The sequence below is a fragment of the Falco peregrinus genome, chromosome 2, assembly GCF_023634155.1.
Source record: "Falco peregrinus isolate bFalPer1 chromosome 2, bFalPer1.pri, whole genome shotgun sequence".
Classification (NCBI taxonomy): Eukaryota; Metazoa; Chordata; class Aves; order Falconiformes; family Falconidae; genus Falco; species Falco peregrinus.
In genome coordinates this window covers 105,877,067-105,902,192 of record NC_073722.1, presented here as the reverse complement: position 1 = coordinate 105,902,192, position 25,126 = coordinate 105,877,067, and the positions used below count along the sequence as shown (strand labels likewise).

Genomic DNA, 25,126 nt, shown 5'->3' with positions numbered 1-25,126 from the left:
CTGACACAACTGCATTTTGGAAAAGTGACAGCCAGGCAGGTGAAGAGTGAGAATTTTTCCCCATACGTTTAGCCTGACCCTGTTGCAGCCCTGCTGTGGTCGTTGTGGCAAGCTGGTCTTGCCACAAAATTCAGGTGCCATACCGGAAAAGATTTCCTGTATCCTTCCCAAGATGTAGCTGTTACCAACACTTAACAACATCAGATGTTTTTCTTCTGTAGCCAGTGAGATTTTCAGTTTTCAAAGTCAGCAATGAATTCTAAGGATGTCCAGGAGCTGAGATCTGCACCCGGCGTTGTGGATGTGTGGTGCGGTGTGGATGCAGTGTGGACCCATAAGCCAAGGCTGTGGTTGGTGGCACATCCATCCTCCGGGACAGAGACGGCAACTTCCTGCAGCTTTTGTTGTTTTCTGGGATACTTGGCACCAGGAGGGAAATGGGTAGGGAAAACAAGCTTGTTCAGCCTCGGATTTCCTTTCCCTCCTGTCATCCTTGAGTCTGGGGTGGAGTTTCCTTTGTGATAAACAAGCAAATCTGTAAGATACAGGATCGTGCTGTCAGCCACTGCCTGTGGCTAGCTGGATATAGCAAGGTGGCCCGTGGGCAAGCCTGTCTGCAGGCAGGGAAGCTGTCCCAGACCCATAAAAGCAGAGAGCCCTCGGCAGGGCTGTCTGCAGCTGAAGTGGAGAGCCTTGACCTTCAGAGGCATCACTTTTTTTCTTCAGTATGCTCTTCGCAGCTCTGCCTTGACTTGCCAAACTGTCCTGAACTGCTTTATCGGATGGTGTTGGGTGATGATTTCTGTTGTGTCACTTTGGCCCCCAACTTCAGCCTTGGAAGACTGGAGGGGGGAAATGCTGAACAGCAATTCAGACATCACGATGGCTGCTGCTTTAATGGGTTTGCTTGCAACGTGGCAGAGTGCAAGCAGCGTCGCTGACCTGAATGCAGCGTCCAGCACCTTGGTGACCCTCCTGGGGTTTTTGGGAGCTGCTGCTGAGCAGCACATCTTGATCAAACCACATCGGCACAGCAGGGTCTGCAAAGGAAATGCTGCTGCTGCAGCTGCCCGTGGTTGTGGAAGAACAGTTGCATGGTCCAGGTACCTTGTTCTGGATGGCACCTGGGCTGGGTTCACCCTACGTGGCTCCACCAGTCTGCATGGCTCGGGAAACGTCACGATCTTGCCCTGACGATGCATCTCTGGGTTCAGACATGGTTCAGGCGCTTGCTGATCCCTCACCCTTACAGCCAAGTGGAGCTGGTTTCCTGCCTGAAGCCCCCAGAGAAGGAGCAGAGTCCAGCACATGCAGAGGTTGCCCACGTACAAGATGTCCTGTACCTGTGTTGTGTAACACATGCGTGCGTGGGGCAGGCCAGGATACCGCCGACTGAGGGTCGCCTGCATTTTGACCATTTTTAGACTTAATTGAAACCACCAGACCAGCCTTCCCGCAGCCTGCCCTGCAGATGTCATTAGGGAGAATGGCTCTCGATTGCCATGCAGCCGTGGCCACCACGCTTCCTCGCAGGGGTGTTGCTGGGGAAGGCACTAATTTATTTTTATTCTTCACCTGTACCTCCTCTGCCTGTTGCTCAATCACAGATTTCTTTTCTTTCTCATGTACCCGCTCCAGAGTTGTGCAGAATGTTGCCCCGAGGAGATGCAGGCGAGACGGCAATTGGTATGCTGGGTGTCACCCCCTCCCTTGTCCCCCCGTCTTTAACATTGTCTGGGGCAGAAATTGGCTTATCTCTGTTCTTCAGCTATAGAGAAATCCGTTCCCTGGTGCTTGTAGGGCTTCCTGTGGCAGGAATTGCTCCAGCTCCTTAGGCTGATTAGCTCTTTGCTGCCTGCGTGTGTGTTAGAGACAGAGAGACCATCTCTAATTTAATTTAATAGGATCCTGAAGAGAACAAACTCCTTTGAGCTGCCTGCGTAATGGCACTGCCATAGTTACCCGTAGCGTTGCTCACGCAGTGTCTGGAATCATTTCATTCAGCTACAGCATTGACTGTTGTGTTTTTTTGTTTTGTTTTTGTTTTTTAAAAAAGAATATATATAAAAGCAGCTGTGATATAAACAGTTTCCAAGGTAACAAGGCTGGGGGAGGGTTTTGTGTCCCATCACGGATGGGAGAGGGACGTGTGCTGCGGAGGATCCTGGGAGGTTTCATTCTCCACTCCTAATTCCTTTCTGCCACTGCTGCCAGATGTTGCAGTTTCTCAGGACTGTGCGGATCCACTTGGTAACTTCCAAAGCCCCGCCACCAGGATCCGAGCGAACAGGACCATTCCTGCTATGACCTGCGCCGGGACCTTTTGTGCTGGCTCCCTTCTCTTTAACAAAAGGCTGACGCTTGGCTTTAATGCCCAGGAGGAGCAGAATGGAAAGGGCAGTGTGTGTGTTGCTCCAGAGCTAAGTTAGATCCGTCCCCCCCACACCTCCCCTCGCCGACAGACACGGCTGCCCTGCAATTCTTTGTCTGCCTCTTCCCTGCCCCGGCCATGGGCTGCGTGTACTCGGCCCCCGCAGAAGAGGCGGCTGCGGCGAGGTGAGTTAATCTGCCCGGTGGGCAGGTGGGGTTGCTCTGACTCAGAGGGGCTCTCCTGCTGCCCCAAAGCTGGGTGAAATGGGGCGCCTCTCCCTTCTGGGGCAGGAGGAGAAGGAAAGGGAGATGCTCTCCTTGGAGGCAGGCTGCTCCAGAGGAGATCCTGCCGGCGGCGCTCGGTTTCTCTGCAGCCTCCAGGCTGCATTCTCAGTCCTGGATGTACCTGTACTTTTGGAAGGAAAGCCACAGGCATGGGAGCTTTCTGAAGGAGAGGTGTTCAGCTGAGATGGGGACTTTGACATTGTTGCTGAGCTGTTGGGAAATCCCTTCCCTCTCCTTTCTCCTGAAGTCAAAGTGAGAGAGAGCCCTGGGAGTCGCTTGGGCTGCAGGCTCTTACCAAGGGTGGGCAATCTGTATGAGCTAAAGACTTACTCCAACAAGGGAGCTAATCCCCTTTCCTCCAGCCATCGCTTCTTCTAACTCTCTTAGTCGCTACCCTGAGCTATTGAAGGTGTAAGAGCAGTCGTTGCTGAAAACGCACTTTCTTTTCTGAGTTTTTTTGGTGGAGCAGTGAAAATGAGTGTCGTTTCTGTCTTTGACATCTGTGCATTTTTGCGGCTTGGATTCTCAAGCCACCCTGATGAAGCAATTTCGGGGAGTTGTGTAGCCTTTTTTCAAAAGCCAGACTCATTATTTCTTCTGTGTCTGAGCCACAGACTGTTCTCTGCCACAACACTTCAGTGCAGGGTTGCCTCCTTTGAAAATGGATGAGCTCCATGTGCTGCACCCTTTTCTCTTCCAAAGGGAGCTTGCTGAAAGGATCTAAATTTTTTTTCTTCCTCCTTTTAAAAGAAGCGTTTTGTTTAGCGCTTGACCCAACAGTTATTTTAATTGGATCTCATTTACAGAGGGCAGTAAACCAAAGAGGTTCACCAGGGAGCCAAAAGCGAAGTGAGAGCTGAGCCTTGTGAGCAGGCTGGGGGGGCAGCTCTCCTGAGCCCCTGTCCTGGCAGTAGCGTGGGCAAGCCTGGGGCGGCTCTCTTAAGATGCTTGCGATATCCCTGGTCCCAACAGGGGACAAATGACAACATGGGGAGACTGTTAGCTGCTGAGAGAGCAAGGTCAGGGGTGTGAAGCAAGTCTCTCCTGGGAGCACAGCTGCCTTGGGTAGGGTTTGCTCATCTTCCCTGCGTGCTGTATGAAACTGTTGGTGCTTGGAGCTGTCAGGCACCGTTACGGAGCATCTTGATACTTTTGGGTAGAAAGGGGTGCTTAAAAACATGCTTTACGGCATGTCCCCCACCCTGCTCTCCGTGTGTGCTCTGCAAATGCTCCAGCACATCCACAGAGATCCCTCCCTCTGGGCTGCAGAGTTTAGGAAACTGTTAGTGAGCTCTGCACATTCTCATGTGGGCTGGAGCCAAAACCACTTTTTTTTTTTTTTTTTTTTTTTTTTTTTTTTGTTGCCTGGAGGCTTCTGTCTTCCCACAGGAGACCCAGCCTTGCATTCTTCCATTGTGAAAGAGAAATGGGAACGGGTCCCACGTCCCTCCTCCCTGCTACCAAAGCCCCAGTGGGGAAGACAGCGAGTGAGCTCCTGGCACTTGTCCTCCTGCCTTCAGAAGCCCCAGCACCTAATCTGACTGTAGCTAGAGCCGCCTCTGCTTGTGAGGCTCCCAGGGTCCCCAGGGCTGGGTGGCTTTCACGCAGTGACACCAAAAGCCTTAGGTGTGCTTAGGATAGCAGAGCTCTTCTGGCTGTTATCCTATATAGCTATAGCGTGCATCTCCGCCTTGATGTTCTGACGCTGCTGTGGTTTGCTGCTCTTCTGAGCTAGAGAAATCCTCCGTGCAATAATGCAAGCGCTTTTTGTGCTGGAGATGGAAACCCTGGTGTGGGAAGGAGCCCGGTGGGAGCTCGGCAGGCAGCGGTTGTCTCGCTGGAGGCTCTGTGGGTCTGATCAGCTGCGTCTGTCTGCTCTGCAGGGCTCTCTAGCTCTGGGACTTGTGTCTAGCACGCTGTTTTGAGGTCAAAAGAGCTGGTTTTTAGCCCCATCTGATTTCAGGCTTGGGGAATCTGCCCTGGGGAATCTGATCCTCTGCCTGTCCGCTGTGGTGGGGGAAGCAGGGAGCTCTTAGTTCCCTTCTCTCCCACCCTGCTTGGCCCCTGCCATTTATCCTGAGACCTGCTCTTGGATCGTAGCTCTGTGAGATCCTTGTAATGTGCTCAGCTGTGAAACCTCTCAGAGCAGTTGATAAAGGTTTCCTGACACCTGGGGCTGAGTGCCTGGGCTTTGCCTGGGGGAGGATTTACTGAGGGAGGTAGATCTTTTTCCCTCTGCTCTGTGGTGGTGTGCAGAGAAGCCCTGCAGCTGAGTGACCGGCATCCCTGGCACAGGGTCAATAAGGGTGGTCGATGGGCACTCTCACCGCTTTGGGCAGCCTCCCTGAGATCTGGGAGCCACTTTTCCCCCCCCACTTGCTTATTCCTGACCTTAAAGAACGAACGTGCTCATCTGAAAGGAGGTTCCTCCTGTCTTTCAGAGCAGCTCCAGTGAGAGACAGCAGCTTCATTGAGAAGATGAAGAAGACGGTAAGCTCCTCGCTTTGGCTGTGCGGGGTGCTGGGAAGGTGGGGGAGCTCCCGTCCTTCCCAGTTTCCTCTGGTGACTGTCTAGCTGTCAGCAGGGGGGACTGGTTTGGATACAGACACGTCTGCTGCGAAGAGCATCAAGAGGAAGGCTGCGTGGGCAGGCAGGAATAGCTCTTTCAGTCTATGCCTCAGAGTTGTTCTTAAGAGAAAAAATTGAAGTGAAAATTTGTGCAAAAAGAAAAAAATAATATGAGATCAAAGTCAGGGGGGGAAATGGCAGAGGCTTTAAAGTCATTGGCTGGCAGTTGTTTATCTGCGTGGTTGATTCCCAAACTGACTCGCTCTGAAGTGGGAATTGTCGTACGCAGAACTAGCAGCTTTTGACTCTGCTGGACTGAACTCAAGAGGAAGCAGAGGAAGAAGCAAGGGCTGGCTATATTTTCTGGTTTACTTCAAAGTAGCTGGCTGGTGGCGGAGTGGGAGCTGCAGTGCTTAGGCACTTTCCCAAAGCTTAGGCAAGTTTGCTTTCTCATCCAGGGAGTTCCCTGTTCCCAGGAGTCACAATGCAGCCTTAAGGTTGAGAATAAATCTTGAGGCTTTATTCCTTGCTTTGGGTTTTTGTCTGACCTGAGTCACCCCTCTTGAGACTGACAAGAGTCATGTTCTTATTAACAGCTTAGCCTCGAGTTTTCTGCCACACACCCAGCGTGGAGCCCCGTACAAGTGCAGACTCCTAGTTGCCTTTAGGTTGCAGGCCAGGGCTCCTGATCCGAGGCGTTTCCTTTGTCTCTGACAAGATGTGCTTTGTCTGTGCGTTTACCAAAGAAGTAATCACCATTTAACAGGGATTTCTCTTTCTCCCCAGGGGCGAAACATAGTGGTTTTCTACGGTTCCCAGACAGGTACAGCAGAGGAGTTTGCCAATCGTCTCGCCAAAGATGCTCATCGCTATGGCCTCAGGGGCATGGCAGCGGATCCAGAGGAGTATGACTTGGTAATTTATCCATGAACGGCTGCAGGATAGATAACATCCTTTTAACGTCCCCTAAAAAAACCCAGAAAGAAAGATGCTGGAGAAGGAACAGTTGCCCTTTTAGTAGCGTCAGTTAGTGGAGAAAAGATCAGCTTGAGAGATGCAGAGATAGGCTTGGTCCTTGCCATTCTACAGATATGGAGCAAACACTGCAACATGACTGAAAGAGGAGGGTAGTCTGGAGTCTTGGGAGTTGCGAGTCATCCACAGGCAGCATGAAGCTTGCTCCATATTCCTTCTGAAGTCAGCATTGGTCCCATACTGCTGTGGTCTTGGACAGAGGCACTGGCATTGTGTTCTCCAGAGTGAACAATGATCCTGGTCCCTCAAAGCCTTGTACAGAAAATCTTACCACTTTTCAGGTGGGGTAGAAACATTGAATTGCAGTCCAGTGAGGGTGGTTAGCTATGTTTCCCCTGCCATTTCGGGTGGGTTTGGCCTTTCCCAACCCCTTTTGTAATCAGCTGTTTGACATTGCGTGTGCTCTGTTCTGCACACCAGAGGTAGCAGCATTGTAGAAACAGGTTTGCTCGATAACTACGTTGTGGGATCCTTGACGGTTTATTCTTTCCTTTGGTTGCAGTCGGACCTGAGTCGCCTCTCTGAGATCGACAAGTCCTTAGCTGTGTTCTGCATGGCCACTTACGGCGAGGGTGACCCCACAGACAACGCCCAAGACTTCTATGACTGGCTGCAGGAGGCTGATGCTGACCTGTCAGGTCTCCGATTTGCAGTAAGTGCCTCAATTCCAGTCTGTTGCATTTGAGCAGGAAAGTCAGATGCCCTCCAGTGTTCCTGCACAGGGCTTGGGTAAAGGCACAACGTGATGCCTATGCCTTGTGCGCCTGTGTCAGATGTGGTCCCTATTGTCTTCCTCCCCGGGCTTCATGGACACTTGCAAACGCATATCTGGGGGCTTTAAATGCGAATGTCTGAGTACTCTCTCCACTCTCTAAATCACAAGGGTTTGCTGGTAATGTCTTGCCACAAACAGCCCAGCAGGCATTGAATGTGAGGTCTGTAAATGAGTTACAGGCGGCTGCTGCTGTTCAGAAGCTAATTGAGCAGCCCTGGGCCAGATCTACTCCCGCAAATTAAATCACTTGGAGGAGCGTATAGCTCTTTTCCTGTGCTGAGCTGAATAATTGGCTGAGATACAGCCACCTCACCTAAACGCCGGCCAAATTCCTTAGGCAGCATAATAATTGCAAATGAGGAGAAAATCCACTGCTGGAGATGTTAAGCTGCTCTGTATAAAAGCAGTGAGCAAACATTTGCCGAGTGGTTTGTGGGAGGCAAGGGACAGCAACTGGTCTGCAGGCAGCCCAGGCTTTTACTGGTCCCTGGAGGGGATGGTGCGGGCAGCTCTTGTGTGTGCATCCTCGTGATGTGCCCGGGATGGCTCGGCGGAGTTGGTGGTGCCTGCTGACCAGGCGTTCTCCAGTGGTAGATACTTACTCAAGGTCCACAAAGAGCTGGTGAGGAGCTGGGCTAGGTCTTGCTGTCTGTCTTCAGCATCCTTTGCTGGGTGATGCTGGCCAGAGAGTGCCAACTGGATGGGAAAAGTCCAGCCTCTGCTTCTCCATGCTCATTGGTGTTCCCTTCCAGGTCTTCGGGCTGGGGAACAAGACTTATGAGCACTTCAATGCCATGGGGAAGTATGTGGACAAGAGGCTGGAGGAACTTGGAGCCCAGCGCATCTTTGAACTCGGGCTGGGAGATGACGATGGCAAGTAAGTGGCTTGGCTTGAAGGGCTGGTCAGAGCAGGCTAAAGCATTGTGCAAAGGAACTGGGCATGGAGTTGGCTCTACTACTAGGACAGAAATAAACCCCACAGGCTGGCTGTGGGATCTGACATGTCTTCAAGTGTGTGTGTCTGTCTGCTCTCACCCACAATCGGATCCCTGTACACCTAAGACTATCCTAGGGGATCTTGTGTCTGGGAAATCCCACGTTAGTTTTAAATGACCATAGTTATTACTTGAGGAAGTTTTGCAGCCTCCTCTGCCTTTACTCCTGCTGCTGGAGCTCCGTTGTTAACCTAACCTGCATGGATAAACCCACCCATCCTTGTGGAGGAGGCAAACTCTGTCTCCTTGTGAACTGTTGGTTTTATGGTGGAAGGCAGCAATTTTCCGACTTGGACGATGTTTGGTTGGCTTTTTATGGGTTTTTTTTGGACCTCTGCTCACCTGAGCACCCTGTGGGTAGCACGTTTAGCACGTGGGAAATTACATCGGCCTGTGGCTTTGCTTCTAAAGGGCTGCAAGATCTGATGAGAGGGATGTGCTGTATGTGGGAGGCTCTGAGCCCAGAAAAATAAGCATTGCCGTGGTGGAATCTGCCTTTTAGGAAGGTGACCTGAAGCCAGGAGTGGGCAAGGGGCAAGTGGGTTGGTTAAAGACAGAGCCTGAATAACAAAGCCTTCCTTGGCAGACCTGGTGAAGGAAGGAGTGGCTGGTATAGCAACAGTTCCCTCCCACCCACTTAGTGCTCTGAAGATGCTCTCATGATCTGTGGGGATGTGGAGGTACCCAGACCACCTGGGTCCAAAGGCAGATGCCTTTTCCCACTGTGAAGGGAGGAGTCTGTAGGGATCTCGGGTGGCTCCTCAGGGAATGCCCCTTTGTTCCCAGCTGGGGCCAGGTTATTGAATCTTTCTGTTGCCCTGGTTAGCCTGGAAGAAGACTTCATCACCTGGAGGGAGCAGTTCTGGCCAGCAGTGTGTGAGCACTTCGGGGTGGAGGCTACAGGAGAAGAGTCCAGGTGAGTACGGCAGCAAATTCTTTAGGTGCTGGAGAGGCTGCCCACCTCTGGTGGCTGTGCCATCAGCCCTGAGCTGCTGTCCCCTGTCCCGTGTGCTGCCTCCCCTTCCGGACCTGGGAGGGCGTGTGTGAAGTAGAGCAGTGAGCCGGGCTGTTCGGACTGAGCCCGTCCTGGTGCGGGTTTGGACCTAGCTCTGGATTTCTGTTCTGAGTGGGGATGTGATGGGTTTGGTTCCTTCGTGGGTGGCTTTGCTGGGTTGCGATGCTCCCCGTGAAGCTGAGGTTTCCTTTTCATTTGGGCTTCCTGCACGGTCTGCCTGATCCCTCGTGTCTCCAGAGGGGCAAATGGATGGAAGATGCATTTGTTCTTGAACTGCAGCAAGTCCAGCAAAGCAGATGATGGTTCCAGGTGTACCGTGTGATTTCCAGTTTGACTTTTTTATCTTTTTTTTTTTTTTTTCCCCTCTCCTCCCCCAGCATCCGCCAGTATGAGCTGGTGGTGCACACCGATGTTAACATGAACAAAGTCTACACCGGTGAGATGGGCCGCCTCAAGAGCTATGAGAACCAGAAGCCGTAAGTGCCGAACCACCCTGGGCAGGGTACACGTGGGCCAGGCTTTGGCTGATGGATCCTGGATGTTTCTAACGCCCCCGGCTATGCAGGCAGTGTCATTTCTGCAGTGCAGCCGTGTGGCCGGCCTCTGCCCAAGAGAGACGGGCTCCAGTCCCCACTGGGACTCTCTGAGATTCCCCGGTTACTGAAGCAGCGAGGAGATGGCTGTGTTTGTGTGTGCCCTTTGGCGGGTACATTTGCAGCAGCTGTCCTGAGGTCACTCAAAGCCTTTCCTTGCCCGGGGTGGGGTAGCTAATGCATGATGGTCACTTGCAGTATTGCTGTGGGATGATTAGCTGTATAAATTAATTCCAACCTGAAATATTTCACTGGGATGTGATAGTCCCTCCGATCTACTTTTGAGTCATGTATTCTTAATGGGACAGAAGCTGTTGACTGCTGAGCTCTGCTTAGAAGGAGATTTGTTTTCTGTGCCAATGTGGCAGCAGCATAATCATAATTTGGTTCCTGCTGTAGTGTGCTTTGAAAGAGAAAGAGGACAGCCCTCTGCTCAAATCCTGGGAACTGGCTCTGGAGACAGAGGGAGCACACCTGGATACAGCTGTGAGCCTGCAGGAGAGTAACCCAGAGGGTCCTTGTCTTTCCTTCCAGACCATTTGATGCCAAGAACCCCTTCCTGGCCCAGGTTACAGAGAACCGCAAGCTGAATGAGGGTGGAGAGCGACACCTTATGCACCTGGAGCTGGATATCTCCAATTCCAAAATCAGGTAGCTTGCCATGGGAGACTGCTTCTCTGTTTTCACAGGAGCAGTCTGCATCAGGAGCAAAGAACAAGGATGTGGCACTGGCCTCATCCCACCCTTCAGAAGGGGACCTTGTTCTCATAATTACTTAATACTGCCCCTCTGGACTTCTGTACCACATATCAGGACTTTCTCCCAGCTCTTGTGCTGTGCCTGGCCATGCCAGCTGGCTGCTTTGGGTCACTCCAGAGCTGGCTGCACGCACCCATCCTACCTGAGCAGTCCCAGCTGCAAGAATTCTCTAGGAGGCATTCAAAAAACGAGGGGGCAGACAAACTGGAGAGAGGGGAGAGCTGGGGATGACTCGTACCTGGGTTTGCCTGGCTTAGTTGTGCAAGCATGGGGGGAATAAAACCCTGTTCTTAAAAACCTTCTTGCTGGCTCACATTCCTCTATGTCTGCTTGTGAGAAAGCCATGAGTCTAGGTGGTTTAACATATAACAAAAATCGGCAGAGGTTTTGAGCAGCTTTGCTCCTTGTCTGCCAGGGAGTTGTCCCATCTTTCCTTGCTGGAAGTCTGGCTTTGTCAAAGTCTTGGCAAAACTGCTATTATCTCGGAAGGCCCTTGTAAAAAAACCAACTGGTTCTTAAAGGACCGTTGTGGAATAATCTGCTGTTACTGCCAGCTCTTTGGCATCCCTGGTTGTGCAGGCACTGTGTAGCAGCTCAGATCTCAGTGTTGTCCTTGCACCAGCCCACTTGTCTGCTGGCTGAGCAGCTCAGGCTTGGGGTGGACAAGGAGCAGTGCTGGTGTTTTATCTGCTCTCCTCTTGCTCTCGTGCCAGGTATGAGTCTGGGGACCATGTGGCAGTGTACCCAGCCAACGACTCTTCTCTGGTGAATCAGATCGGTGAGATCCTGGGCACGGATCTGGACACGATCATGTCCCTGAACAATTTGGATGGTGAGTATGAATCACTCCTGAGCATCATCAGATCTCCTTCAGCTATGGTCTCTGTCCTTCCCACCAGAGCAGGAGTCGGATCACCTTCGGGTCCCATAGGGTACCTCCAGGCAAACGGAGATGTCCCGTGGCCACTCCAAATGCCATGCCGTTTTAGCAGTGGCATGGAGCCTGCTTGCTGAGAGCCAGTTGAAGTGGGTCAGTTGCGAAATGTACTTAGTGTGCCCATTCAACAACAAATTATGTAACAGCACACTCCTAATTAGGGAGCATCAGCTCGCCAGAGCATCCTTCTGCCGCAGCAGCCCCGGAGCTCAGCAGGGGTCTTAGTGTCTGAGATGCTGTTGTTCAGCCCTTGGAGGAGGCACAGGCTGGGGGACCGAACTGCCAGGAGGGAGCACTTGTGCTGATACAAAGAGCTCTTCTGGGGCAGCGTTCCCAGCAGAGCTGGCCTCTGGCAGGAGGAAGGTGGCAGCTGCTGCCTGTCTTAACCCTGAAGCAGTGCAGCCTGACCTGGGGCATCAGATGCAAGTGGCTTTAACGTACTGCCGGAGTCTGCAGCCCCCTAGTGCGACGTCCTGTGTTGTCTGGCCTCATGCTGTCATTCCTGTCCCTTTCAGACCTCTTAATTTGCCGAACTGAATGGCTCCAGCCGTGATTGCTGGTGCTTACCTTTCCCAAGGGGGGTCTGAGCACAGCTGTCCGTGGCTGAAGGAGACTAAGGACGCTTTTGAGGCCAGCTCTGAAGGAGATGTGAAGCCAGATTAGCCATGGAGAGCAGCCCTTCTGCTTGGTCTGGGAATCTGCAGGGTGCTTGTGTGCATGGATATCTCGGGGCAGAGGGCCCCATTGGGAAGCAGGGGGGTTTTTTTTTTTGCTAATAAGCTCTCAGGCAGCATCTGTGCAACACAAAATGGGCTTCTGGGAGAGGGAGCTGCCTGGGAAGGGAGCAGCCCTGCGCTGGAGCTGCTTCAGTGTGGGCTTGGGGCTTTGGCCAACAGGCTGATTCAGCCCCAGGGCTGCTCTCCTCCCTCAAGCCCCTTCCCCTGCCTTGTCTCAAGCTCCCATACACTGATGTAGCTGCTGGAACGAAATCTGGCATAACGGCATGCAGTTGCTGATTTTTTAATATTTTTTTTTTTTCCTCTTCCCCAGAGGAATCCAATAAGAAACATCCCTTCCCCTGCCCCACGTCCTACCGTACAGCCCTGATGTACTACCTGGACATCACCAACCCGCCCCGCACCAACGTCCTCTACGAGCTGGCACAGTACGCCACGGACGCTGGCGAGCAGGAGCGCCTCCGCAAAATGGCATCGTCTGCTGCCGAGGGGAAGGTGGGAGCTGTGGCCTTCCCAGCAAAGCCGCTGGGTTGAACTGGGTGCTGGGGGATCCCTGAAAGGGATCCAGGACTGGTGGGCACCATGTGCGGAGAGCTTGAGGGAGTGTTAGCCAGCTGTGTAGGGAAGTTGTCACACGTGTGCCCTCTTTGCCCGCAGGCTCTCTACCTCAGCTGGGTGGTGGAGGCCCGGAGGAACATCCTTGCCATCCTGCAGGACATGCCCTCGCTGCGCCCCCCCATTGATCACTTGTGTGAGCTCCTGCCCCGCCTGCAGGCCCGCTACTACTCCATTGCCTCCTCGTCCAAGGTGAGTGTACTTCCAGCGGGGACGGAGGCTGCGAGGGACTGCTGCCCCTTCTCAGCTGGGGCCTGGACATGGGGAACCTGCCCAGGTGACCCTTTCTGTGAGAGGGGCAGCTTTTGTTATCTCTGTGCATGAGAAAAGGGGATTATTCCAGCCTCCACAGGGTCTGCAGGGGGTCCTGTGCCGCAGCCAGCTGCGCCCCAATACCACCACCCTCCCCGCAGCCCTGCTCCTCTTCGTGCTTCCAGGGCTTTGGAAGCAAGGTGGCGTTTTAGGGGGTGGTCAAAATTCACTCCTCATTTTGTGCCTGAAGCTGTGAGGTTGTTGGCAATACTGAAGGGAGCTCAGCGGTCCTGTGATGAGTCAGGCACAAGACAGAAGCCCCATGTGGGGCATACTGGGAGCCTTGATCTGTCGGGGGAGGAAGAGTTGTCCCAACATTAACATTAGGTTAAACTTCCCCCCATCCCTGAGCACAAGGGACTGAGCTGTGGGGTCGCTGGGGCTCCCTCTCGGCCTGGTGCTGACATCCCTTCCCTGCAGGTTCACCCCAACGCCATCCACATCTGTGCCGTGACGGTGGAGTACGAGACCAAGACGGGACGCTTGAACAAAGGGGTGGCCACCAACTGGCTCAAGAACAAGGTGCCCAACGAGAATGGGAGCAACTCCCTGGTGCCCATGTACGTCAGGAAGTCACAGTTCCGCCTGCCCTTCAAACCCAGCACGCCCGTCATCATGATCGGACCGGGAACTGGCATAGCCCCCTTCATCGGCTTCATTCAGGAGCGGGCCTGGCTGAAGCAGCAAGGTGGGTGCCCAGAACCAGCCCTGGGGACTGGAGCTGCTGCAGGATGGTGCCTCTGAGGTGCAGCTTGTGCTGCTCACACTGCTGATGGCTCTAGCGAAGAGCAGAGGTGGTGGAGCAGGGTGAACAGCAAAGTGGTTTTGCCCAGCGTGAGGATGCTTTGTCCTCCTCTTGGCCGCAGAGGATGTTTGGGGGGGGGCGGAGAGACCCGAGTCAGTTCTCTGACCGCTGCCACCGTGTCTCCAAATAACCACAGTCAAGTCACTTAGACTCATTCCAAAGCACGTGGGTACTTGGAGCTTCCCCTGACGAACAGAAGCAGTGGTGCAGCTCTGCCTCCCCCGGGCTGACAGGATGAGGGGGGGTGGGGAGGCCAGGGTTGGGGGCTGCAGGGGGGGCAGCTGATGGCTGTTGTGTGACCCCGCAGGCAAAGAGGTGGGCGAGACGGTGCTTTACTACGGCTGCCGCCGTGAGCGGGAGGACTACCTGTACCGCGAGGAGCTGGCCCGCTTCCATCAGGAGGGAATCCTCACCCAACTCAACGTGGCCTTTTCCAGGGACCAGGCTGAGAAGGTACTGCTGTGGTCCCCCAGCTGCTCGTCCCTGCTGCCCCTCATCATGCCCCGGCTGTGGCAGCGAGGGACGAAAAGGCCCTGAGGGCTGGAGCCTCCCAGCCTCGAGCCTGGCGGCTGGGGAGGGCTGGTGGCATCTGAGGAGCACCCAGCAGCTCCACTCTCTTGTGGAGCCACGAGCACAGGCTTGGCTTCCCCGCCCCCACCATGGCCCACGGGCTGGGGGCTCGGCTGGGCTCTTCTCTTCTCACATCCACCTTGTTCCCTGCCAGGTTTATGTTCAGCACTTACTGAAGAAGAACAAGGAAAACATCTGGAAGCTGATTAATGAGGGGAATGCTCATATCTACGTGTGCGGGTAGGTCCCGTGGCCGGGAAGGGTGATGCGGTTCCTCACCTTGTGTGTTACAAGCCCTGGGGGGGTTACGCTGTCCTTGTCCCGGGGGAGGGCGAGCGGCAGGTGGGCTGGGGTGAGCAAACTGTCCGCGTTTGGGTGTTGAGAGGCCACCAGGGCTCTGCGGCTTTGCTGTGTTACTGCCTCGCTCACGGTCCCCTTGTTTCCAGCGATGCTCGCAACATGGCCCGGGATGTGCAGAACACCTTCTATGAGATCGTGGCCGAGTTCGGGAACATGGGCCAGCCCCAGGCCGTGGACTATGTAAAGAAACTGATGACGAAGGGCCGGTACTCTCTGGATGTCTGGAGCTAAGAGCGGGGTTGGTGGGGCCGGGGATAGAACAGGTCCCCAGGTGTGGGCCCACAGGAGGTGCAAAGTGCCTGCTGACCCACTGCTGCTGTGGGTGACAGCGTTGGCTGCAGCCCACAGCTACCCCAGTGTCACTCCCAACCCCTCCGGGCCCACAGCAGCCCCTCGGGGCAGGCTGTGTACCCCGGGGGTGGCAGGGGTTGAGAGGGGCAGGGGGGTAGCTCAGGCTGCTGTCCAGGAGCCGTGGTCCCCCCGGCACCCCAGGGAGCACCTCACAGCACCAGCGTTCGTCTTGAGGTGAGGGACATGGCTGACGTGGGGCAGGAGGGACGGGCGGTGCAGGGGGAGTTCTGGGGTCCTTCCCTGAACGTGAGGTGTTGCCTTATCCCCTGGGGCTGGAGACCACCCTGGGGAGGACAGAGGTGGAGGAGCTTGCAGCCCCCTGCGCTGTGGGTTTGGTGTGAGGGCATGGCCTGGGGCGGCGATCTGCCCTCGCCCCCCTCCCACCCTCTCGGGCCAGCTTTGGGCACAGAGACCCCACAGGTCCCTGCTCCTTACCCCTGCTCCCCCCTCCCCTCCAGCACACAGCGGGGAGGGGGGTGCTCCTCTCCCCTCTGGAAGAGACATGCTTTTTTTTTGGGGGGGGGGGGGGGGAGGGGCTGCTTCCTTCCTGGGGTCCAGCAACTCCCCTGTGCTCAGCCCCTCCCTCATGCTGTGTATGGTCATTTTTTAGATACTGTCTTTATTTTAACATCTTTGTGATTTAAATCATGGGGAAAAAAAGAAAAAAAAAAACCCAACCAAAACCAACTTTCAGGCTGTCCAATGACTGTAAATTATTTAAATACATTTGCCCTTGGAATAAAAATACTGTTTCTGTAGTTTGCTTCCTGCCCTCTCTCTGCTCCACCAGAGGGAAGAGGGAGGCAGGAGCAATGGCTGATAACCAGGAGGAAACCTGGGGACTGGGTGGCCGCTCTGGAGCTGGGGCCAGCCCCTGCCCGGGGGTGCTGAGCCCTGGTCTGGCGGTGGGGATGGACTGGGGGGCTTCAGCCCAAGGTACAGCTGTGCTAGACCTGCTCTTTCCTTCCCACCACTCCAGGGGGTCCCAGGGGTAGTACAGGGCTTCCCCCAGTCTGTAGGGATGCTGATGTCCTGTGGGGCTTGTTGGGTGGCCACAGCTCACAGTGCTGCACCCTGGGCTGGGGTGGGGGCACAGGGAGGTGACCAGAGCAGAGTATGCAAGCTGTTCAGAGACCGCCCCGGCAACCCGAGGCAGCACCTTCCCTTTATTTTTACACGTGCATCCTCCAGAGATGCGAGACCAGCGTGCTGTTTGCACAGCTCTGGCGTGCAGCCTGGATCCGGCTCAGGGTGCTCCCACACCACCGGTGCGACGGTAGAGGAGCGGGGTCCCACAGAGCCTGGGAGCCAGCACTGTGCACAGCCTCCAGCTGCCTCTGGAAGCAGAGAGGGTGCGGGGCAGTGGCTGCAGGCGATGTGAGAAGGGGGAGAGCCCCAACCACCCCAGGGAGCTGGGTAAGAGGCAGCTGGCAGTCCTGCACCCTGCCTTGCCCACGCTGGGCACCCTGCACTGCCCCTGCCCACAGCCAGAGGAGCTGGGCTTGATCCCTGGGAACCATCCCAGCAAATGTCTTCAGGGCAGAGGGAAGGGAGCAGCTCTCTCGGGTACCCTGCTCTCCTGGAGGAGGAAGGCAGGCAGGACGTTCCCGGATCCAGCACCGTGGTGAACGCGCGGTCCATTTGTGAGCAGGTGCCAAGCTCTGTCCCACGCCCAGGCTTCCAAGGGATGGGGTCAGACACCAGAGTCCGGACGGCATCGAGGGGATGGGAGCTGGAGCTGGTGGGGAGAAACAGTCCTGGCCCCCACGCTGCCCCCCTTCAATTCCGCTTTGTGTCTTTGTTCTTGTTCTGAAACTTCTGGTGGACCACACGGAGGGTGGTGAAGAAGTTCCCCAGGAAAAGGATGAAGAAGGGGAGGCCGCACATGAGGACCTGCAGGAGCCACAGAGGCACAAGTCAGCAGGAGGGATTGCCTGGGGCATCCCCCTCCCCAGGGCAGCTGCCTGGGAGCCCCCTTACCTGCCACTCCTTGCACTCGGGGTGCTGGAGCATGCGGAAGAGGGTGACGGCGTTGTAGAGCTGCCAGAACTGCAGGAGAGAGGAGATTTAGAGGAGTTTCTGCTTTCAGACACTCAAGCCCACGCAGATGCTCATCCAGCTGCTTCCTCTGGGCACAACCCCCCCACAGACCTCATGTGAGGCCAGCCTGCCCCAGCGCGCAGTGAGACCCCATCCCAGTTTGGGGGCAGAGGACCCCAGTTCGGACATCTCCCCCTTCCTTGCCACCCTCTAGAGCCCAGCGGTTGGGAGGAACCCTCACACCAGCCTGCTGCTTTCAGCCAGCAGCCTGACTGACCAAGGAAGAACTGGCCTGTCAGCCGCAGCAGCTCAGAGGGGTTTTGGAAGGGCTCTCTGTGCCAGCCCCTCTGCTGTACTTTGCACATCACTTAAGAACTTGGCAAAACTTCCCCAGGTCCTCCCCACCTCACCAGCTGAGTCACGGAGGTGGTGGGTGCCTTGGAAGAAAACAAAAAGCTCAGTATTTGTGGAAAGTATTTCCCTGGCATCAGTATCACGTGGCTGCAGCAGCCTGCGGGGACCCGTGTGGTGTCCAGGCTGCCAAGTGCGATACTGCACGATCCATTCCCCCCTGAGGCTCCGGCCTCTTGAGGTCCCTGCAAGGAACAGTGCACACTCACCTGCCCGAAGAAGAGGAAGGGAAGCAGGAACGTGAGGCCTCTCCACATCCAGGACTGGAAGCCCTCTGCAAAGGATGGAGGGTTGCATGAGGACCTCAGAACACGCTGCACGGGGGAACGGATGGAGCCCAGCTCCTGGGGCCATGGGCCGGGAGGTTCAGTGGCCACCCCATGCCTGGCTGAGAAGGTCCTGCCAGGCTAACGCAGCCTCACCGTGGGCACTTGTACTTGCAGGGATTCCTAGTGCTAATCCAACGGGGGCTCTGGAGGAAGCTGCTCCGGTAGAGCTGCCCTCCCTGTGGCTGCTGTCCCTCAGCCTGAGCACTCGGTGTCACAGGGGCCAGGCAGGTGGCAGCCCACAAGTACGTGGGGTGCTGGAGGGACGTTTCACATCTGTAGGTGGTTCCTGGGGCAAGCTCGGATGCCAGGAGCCACAGCCACTGCTACCTCACCTCCTGAGGGAGCCAGCCCTGGGCTGGTGGCCCCAGGAGAGGAGGAGGAGGATGACATCCAGCCTACAGGATGCTGCCAGCCCCAGGAGATGCTGCTCTCACAGCTTTGGCTTTACTTGTAGCTTTTACCATTTCTGCCCCTGGTAAACCGCAGTCCAACTAGCCTCAAAACAAAAATAACTGTCACCCATCACCTTCAATGGAAACCACAGCTCCCAGTTAGCCAAGCACCAGTCCGGTGGTGGGAGGGAGGCTGCTAGCAGCCACAGGCCCTGTGGCAACAGCAGGTCCAGTTGAACTGGGACAACCAGTGAGGAAAAATCCCTGCTTACCCACAGTCAGATCCATGTTGTGCCTCTCGCCCAGCGCTCGCAGCCGGTACAAGCACCCACTCTGATAGTAGTACTGGAGGAACTGCACGAAGCCTGCAAGGAGAGCGTGGCTGCGGTCAGCAGGTGCCCAGGCACCAGCTCTCAGCCCCAGCAGCAGCTGGGCTCCGCGCTGACCCTGTACACAAAGACCATCCCTGGCGCCAGGGCAGTGGCAGGCAGGAGAGAGGCCCAGGGAAAACCCAGGGGAGGGGGGAGCTGTGAGCAGCCACAGCTGGGTCTCTGTGTGTCGCAGGGCCAGGCAGGCATGCTCAGCACCCCAGGCCAGCCCCAGCCCCCTGCCCACGTGGCAGCACTTACTCTGGTACATGGAGAAGGAAAGAAACTGGTTCCTGAACATCTGGTACATGAGCCCGTCTGGCCTGCGGAGAGACGGTGCTGGCTGGGGGACGTGGGGCCGAGAGGGGACGCAGCCACCCCTGCCTGCCCCACAGCCAGGGTAAGGGCACCGCTGCCTCGCCCCGGCTCCCACCGAAACTGGGGGACACCCCAGCTCAGGCACAGCGTCACAGCACCTCATGTGCCCCAGCCCAGGGACCCTGCCTGCCACACAGAGGTGCCGATGGCTGCTTCATTTAGGGCGCTTGGGCCCAGCAAGGAACGTGTGGAGTCAACTGTTGGACCACAACGTGCACGGAGCAGGACTATGGCCATGGGTTAAGGCAGCAAAGGCCCCTTCACCTGAGCTGGCCACAGCCCGAGCCGGCTCCTCATGGGCCGGGGGGGATGCACACTTACCACGTTAGCATGACACCTGAGAGGAAGGTGGAGACATAGTGATGGAAAACCCACCAGCCTTTGATTCTGGAAGGCAGACACAGAGAAGCAGTGGTGTCAGGTCTGGAGCATGAAGTGGGACCCAAACGCACCCCGGGACAGTGAAGCCAGCCCAGCGCCACCCCACAGCTCCCAGGGCAAGGCAAGGAGCAGGTTATGAAACAGCTGTGCACGGAGCAGGACCCAGCGCCTCCAGTTTAGGCAGCACCTGGGGACTGGGTCTCTTTCAACCGCTGCTCCACCCTCCCGCACGCCTCTGCACGGGGAGTTCCTCCCGCCCTGCTCACACAGCTCATTACTGGGGTTTGCTACACACCCCAAGTAGGAGGGAGCTGCTCCCTTGGGAAGCACAGAGCTATGCAATGGGTCCCAACATCTCAGCCTTGCAGAGAAGGACCAACTCGCCACACGTCCCCCTCCCGGAACCCAAGGGACTCACTTGGATCCGTTGTTGATCAAGATGCTCTCCCGAATGGTGAGGGTGCAGTAGTACCACACCAGGAGGAAGTTAAAGACAGCATCTGTCACCCTGGTGTCAAACAAAGCAAGGTGTAAAGGTGGCAGAAGTGGCAGCACCCACACGCTGGGGGCATGGGCACAGAGGCAGCCACCCTGTGGGACGCCCACCTACCCTGCGGCCAGGGAGACCCGCTTCTCCACCACCCACCATGGCCACTGTGCGATCACAGCAGCCACAAGAGCCACCCCACTTCCAGGGCAGCGGCCAGATACTTTTTCAGGGTCTCCTGTTCAGCTCTGGGGCTTTTAGGATGGGAGAGGAGGACACGGGGCCCTGGGAGGAGATCTCTGCCCAGCATCCAAGCCAGACTCACCTGGAGTTGAGGAGGAAGCGACAGGAGAAAGAGACTATGAGTAAGATGATGGTGAGGTAGAGCTTGAACTTCTCGTACTCATCTTTATATGCAAACCTGCAGGGAAGCATAAGGAAGGCTTGGAGCAAGGTGGCTGCTGGAAGTCTGTGTCCTCACCTGGGCGGACAAAAGTGTTCTGCTGGGAACCTCTGGGGCATGCTCAGGAAAAGCCCTGTCTCCTGCGTATTTCTGAGAGGAGAGCACACCAGGCTGCTTTCACACGGGTGAGGCACCTTCCAGACCCTCCAAACCATGCCAGCCTGGCGGGTGGCCAGGACAACTTGGGAAGCTGGGCAGACTGGGGTCCGTGCAGCTCTCCAAGGGGAGGCCTGGGGAACAGGGGGAGGAGGACACGGGCTCCTGGCTGGGCACCTCTGGCATTAGTGTCCCAGCATGGAGGGGGGCTCTCATGGGCCAAAACTGGCCGTTGGCGTTTCCCCAAGGGGAGAGGTGGTGGCTTGCCAGTAGCTGCACAAGTCTGACTCTCCTGGAAGCCCTTAACACAGGGGAAACCTGGAGAGGGGTTCAGTGAAGGATCCTATTGAGCGTGTCAGAGCTAACGGTCTGTCCCAGCCCAGTGGCAGAAGCGTCAGGGGGAGTCGAGGACCCGGCTGATTCCAGGAAAGGAAGCAGGGGACAGCCCGGGACGGGAATCTGCACCGGGTGAGCCAAGCCAGCCACGTGTCTGCTGCACATGCGGCAGCTCAGCCCGGGAGCTGCTGTTTCCCAGTGACAAGGGGATCCCAAGGCAGGCAAAGCACACGGCAGCAGTGACGCGAGAGCCGTACTTGGCCTGCTTGCTGAGCAGCGTGACGTTCACGTTCCCGAGCACCAGACTCAGGTACAACCTGGGGAGAGAGCAGACGGGGAGTTAGGACGGGTGCCTGCCCGGGAGCTGGCAGCGCTGCCGCGGGGGTGAGGCAGAGCTGTCCCCTCTCGTGCGGCCGCGGGGCTGAGAACCCCCAGCTGTTTTCCACTCGGAGCTGCCAAGCAGCGTGACTGGCACAAACACTCTGGCATCTCCTCCCAAGGGCAGGGGGACGGGTGGCTGAGCACACCCCCCACCTCCTGTGGGCACTGGGGTGCTTGCCGGGGCTCGCCCCCGCACACGGCTGCCGTTCAAGGGCAGGTGAAGGCCACGAGCAGGCAGAGGAGTGAGGGGGACGAGGGCAGCGCTGCAGAGGCTCAGGCTGGCTCCTGCCCAGGTGTCCTCCGGGGAGCCGAAGCGGAGCAGCCCAGCTGGGACACTGCTGGGAGCAGGGTGACAGCAGGTTTGTGCCTTGCAGCATTCCAGCCACAGGGACGTGCAGGGAGGAATTGGTGTTTCACCCAGGGACGAGAGGCCTCTTACCCGTTCTTCTTTGGTAGATAGGCCTCCATCTCAAAGAAAACATTCTGCCTCTCTTTTATTAGGCTCTGGGTCTCCTGGATGGACTCCTCCTGTTCGGGACTCACGTGGGCTTTGCATCTGGGGGGGGAAACACAGGTGCTGGCATCAGGATAGCCTCTGTAACACAAGCAGCATGTGCTGGCACTTGATACATGACTGTCTCAGACAAGGACAACCCAAGGACAGGGAAGATGGACTAGAGGCAAGTCCATGACTATTGGCAGGGCAAGCTGCTCTGGCTAGCTGGGATGTTGCTAAAGGAAAGGAAGCAGGAATGAGAGTGAGTGAGGCCAGGTGATCTTCTCACCCTCGAGGAAGGATGGAGAGAGCGAGCTTTGTGCAGGAGAGGGCAGTTCAAGTTACCTGCAAAGCCCTTGCAAGCCCCAAGTTGCAAACAAGGCACAAACCGGGGCAGAGAAAAGGGAAGCTGAGGAAGGAAGGTCTGCCTGGGTGAGTCCAGACCTCCACAGCACGTTGCTACCAGGGAAGCTGCAGCGAGGTCTGAATTGGACACAGGGCCATGAGCTGAGTTCAACAGCCCCGTCCTTGCTGCTTTCCCATCCTGTCCCACCCCGTCCCAGGATGCCAACTTACTTTTTGAGGGAGAACGACAGCTCCTTCAGTCGCTTCTTTTGTCGTGCGATGGAGCTGGAGATCCCGTCCTGGAGCTTGGTTAGCTCCTCAAGTTTCTGCTTGTACAGCTTGTGATTATCCTGGGAAAGAGAGACCAGCATGTGTTACAGCTGCCTGCCCAGCCATCCCTGTCCTCGGACCTTCTGTGGGGGCATCTGTTAAAAGCCGTCTTTAACTTCACCTGCAGAGCAGCTGGGTAAGACAAGAGGTGGTTGTAGAGGCCAGGCACGTTTGGGGCCAGCCTGCAGCCATCCTGACTCCTGTGGGGGCAGGAGCAGCTGCTGGGGATGCCCACCCCCAATCCCAAGGAAGTTATCTACAGGTGCAGGCACATCCGCATGGTACAGCCTGCTCCGGCCCTCGCACGTGGCTTGTGTCCGACCCGGCTCCAGCTGCGGCCTGTGCAAGTCCAGCCAGCAATCCTGCTCTGGGGATGCTCCCGTAGTTGGGAAACCATTGACTGCTGCACCGGGGATGGGAAAGACTCGGGGGAGGAAAAAAATGCTGCTGGGGCCAGGGCTACAGCTGAGGGCAGCAGCCACCCAGCAGTGGTGGCTTTGGCTGCTGGGGCAGGACAAGCGTCTCTCTCTGCCTGGAGGTTCGTGCAGCACCTGACTCATGGCTCTGGGGCTCCATCCCATGCACCCCCAGGAAGCTGGAAGGAGCCCGTCAATGAGCCAGACAAAGGACGGAGTGGCAGCAGGGCTGCAGCCAAGCGCCTGGCTCCTCGTGCGGCGGTAACCCAACCACACCTGGGTAAGGCTAGATGCCATTCTTTGCTATATTTAGAAAGGAAAGGAGAGAGCATGGCTGGATCTATGCTGCTTCTTGTCCAGGTCAGCTGGAAAACAGCCTCACTTCGACCACGGGCAGCCTGAATGCCACCTCCACTAGGGAATTAAATGCTGCTCGTAACAACCCTTGGACTAGACCTTGATGCACAAGTTTTAGCCTCTGTAGCTCTTATCAAGCACTTTATCAGCAGATCTCAAAGCTGCAAGGAGAAAGGTGAAACAGAGAGGGAAACAACTTGTTCTCCCTCTGGTGACAAGCAGTGGCAGGGTGGGAACGGATCCCAGATAGTGCTGGCTCCCCCTGCAGTGATTTATGTTCCTGATCTCTCACGAGACATTTGCTGCTCGGCTATCAAGCTTTCCTGCTCCCATCTGGAGTCACCTCCTTCTCTTGCTCTGGAGTCAACTGAGAAAAAGCAGCTTTTGTGACAACTCCCTTAGTCGTGCCAGCATCCCAGCACAATGTCTGGAGACAGCCTGGACCAGGAGCCACCCCAGGAGAAGGTTTCCAAAGGAAAGGGCTGCCACAGCACGGCTGCATGCAGGGTTCAAAGCGGGCAACCCAGGACATCCACGCAACCCCTATGGAGCAAGAGGAGGTTTCTCAAAGCCTCCCTTGCCCCAGATCTGGGCACAGCTGCGACGTGCCCGAAACAACATCCGCTTCACCCCGCTCCCAGGGGGGAAGGAGGGGGAAAGGGAACTGGTGCAGCTGCAGATCTGAAGCACAGCAGAAGATGGTTAACCAACCTTTTCCTTGGGTGACCCCTGTCTGAGCTGAACCCTGCCCACTCCTTCCCCAGGCAACAAGCACCCTGGGGATTACACAAAGCAGGTGGAAACAGCTCTGATACCAGTCACCTTCTTGGCACAGAGCCCTGGTGGGTACCGGGGCACCCAAGGGTGGGTGCCCGGGTTTGAGGGAGGCAGGCTATCCGTTCCAGGTGCCTGGCTGTGGTGTGACCATTCCTGGCTACCTCTGCTCCCCTGCGAGGCCGGCTTTGGGCTTGCCAGAGCCAGGATGAGAGGAGCCATAAGGAGCGTGGAGCGGCAACTGCGCACCTTCTTCCCGGCCGTGCCGTGCCAGGCAGCGCCGCTCCCCGCTCCTGGCCTTTAAAAATCCGGAGATCTTGCGTCTTGACGCCACGTCCATGGCAGGCTGGACAAGGAGACCGGCCAGCCCTGGAAGGCCACGGCTCTGGCCAAAGGCCGGTGCCCGGGCAAGGCTCCGTGGTGGGGACCCGGCCCAGCCCTGCACCCCCTGCCCTGCTCCAAAACCCTTTCCCAGAAGCACAAGGACTCACGACCGAGGGTCGCGGCAGGGCCACAGGGGTAACAAGGGACCGCAACCCGAGGATGGAGACGCCGGCACCCGTTAGGGATGCTGTGGGGGCACCCCCCACCCCCACGGAGGAGCCCTCCCCCGCGGTGCCGGTAACCCCGGGACGAGGGGGTCCCTCGCCCCGCCGTTGCCCCGGCAAAGGGTAACGAACCGCCCCGCGGTACCCCGGGGTCGAAGCGAGCCCTGACACCACCGCAGACGCCACCCAGCCGCCACCGGTGCTCGCCCACCCGCCGGCTGAGGCCACCGCCCGCCGGGCCGGGGTCTCCGGGGGGCAGCGGGCGGTGCCGGGGCCGGCAGCCGGCGGGGTGCGGTACCTGGATGCGCTGGTAGCCGTCCTGCAGCTCCTCCCACTCCCGCAGGCACTCGGCGGCCGAGGCGCCGCAGGCCATGGCGGCGATGGCGGCGGGCGAGCGGCCCCGGCCCGCGGCGCTGGGCTGCGCTGGGCGGCCGCGCCCCCCGCCGCTTCCGGGCACGCCCAGGGGGCGGGGCGGGGGCGGGGCATCGCCGCGCTCCTGGAGCCTCGTAAACAGCAGCCCGCAATAAGGAGGAATAGGTAAATAAATGAAGAACTGGCAGATTTTTCCCGGGAATTGGGAGCTGGAGGGGCCGGCCCACCGCCAGCACAGGCGGTTCACGGTGGGAAGCCACCAGCAGCACGTGGGGGGCTGGCTGGCCCCGTCCCTGACCCATAGGGGACGATGGAAAATGAACACCCCCCCCCAGTCAATCCCT

General features: G+C 56.9%; 2 protein-coding genes across 7 annotated transcripts in view; one reads left to right on the top strand and one right to left on the bottom strand.

The window, feature by feature from the left end:
• LOC101922201 (NADPH--cytochrome P450 reductase) overlaps nt 1–15,840 on the top strand; it is a 31,392-nt gene extending 15,552 nt beyond the window's left edge. For 4 of the 6 annotated variants that reach the window (XM_055794090.1, XM_055794091.1, XM_055794092.1 and 1 more), the window contains 14 exons: nt 5,097–5,145; nt 6,010–6,138; nt 6,761–6,910; nt 7,786–7,910; nt 8,855–8,944; nt 9,421–9,519; nt 10,171–10,287; nt 11,109–11,227; nt 12,383–12,564; nt 12,727–12,876; nt 13,417–13,684; nt 14,109–14,254; nt 14,526–14,611; nt 14,818–15,840. In XM_055794090.1, the coding sequence (XP_055650065.1) occupies nt 5,097–5,145; nt 6,010–6,138; nt 6,761–6,910; nt 7,786–7,910; nt 8,855–8,944; nt 9,421–9,519; nt 10,171–10,287; nt 11,109–11,227; nt 12,383–12,564; nt 12,727–12,876; nt 13,417–13,684; nt 14,109–14,254; nt 14,526–14,611; nt 14,818–14,962 (1,855 nt within the window). In that variant the 3' untranslated portion in view covers nt 14,963–15,840. Of the gene's footprint in view, nt 1–640; nt 1,104–2,206; nt 2,557–5,096; nt 5,146–6,009; nt 6,139–6,760; nt 6,911–7,785; nt 7,911–8,854; nt 8,945–9,420; nt 9,520–10,170; nt 10,288–11,108; nt 11,228–12,382; nt 12,565–12,726; nt 12,877–13,416; nt 13,685–14,108; nt 14,255–14,525; nt 14,612–14,817 lie in introns of those variants that run through there. The other 2 variants (XM_055794089.1, XM_055794093.1) reach the window with 2 other exon arrangements.
• A 368-nt stretch (nt 15,841–16,208) lies between these two features.
• TMEM120A (transmembrane protein 120A) lies at nt 16,209–24,865 on the bottom strand. The gene is made up of 12 exons (XM_055794094.1): nt 24,709–24,865; nt 22,217–22,335; nt 21,584–21,700; nt 21,021–21,080; nt 20,194–20,289; nt 19,800–19,889; nt 19,322–19,387; nt 18,884–18,945; nt 18,527–18,619; nt 17,743–17,807; nt 17,063–17,131; nt 16,209–16,975 (listed from the first exon to the last, which is right to left on the bottom strand). Exons 1-12 carry the CDS (start codon nt 24,781–24,783, stop codon nt 16,862–16,864), a joined length of 1,026 nt encoding a protein of 341 aa, XP_055650069.1. The 5' UTR covers nt 24,784–24,865; the 3' UTR covers nt 16,209–16,861.
• Between the last annotated feature and the right edge of the window lie 261 nt (nt 24,866–25,126).

Coding starts and splice junctions, on each gene's coding strand:
- TMEM120A (XM_055794094.1), bottom strand. CDS start 24,783: ATGGCCTGCGGCGCCTCGGCCGCCGAGTGCCTGCGGGAGTGGGAGGAG. Junction 20,290..21,020: donor CTGCTCAGCAAGCAGGCCAA/GTACGGCTCTCG, acceptor GCTTCCCTGCAG/GTTTGCATATAAAGATGAGT. Junction 18,620..18,883: donor TTCCTTCTCCATGTACCAGA/GTAAGTGCTGCC, acceptor CTCTCCTTGCAG/GCTTCGTGCAGTTCCTCCAG.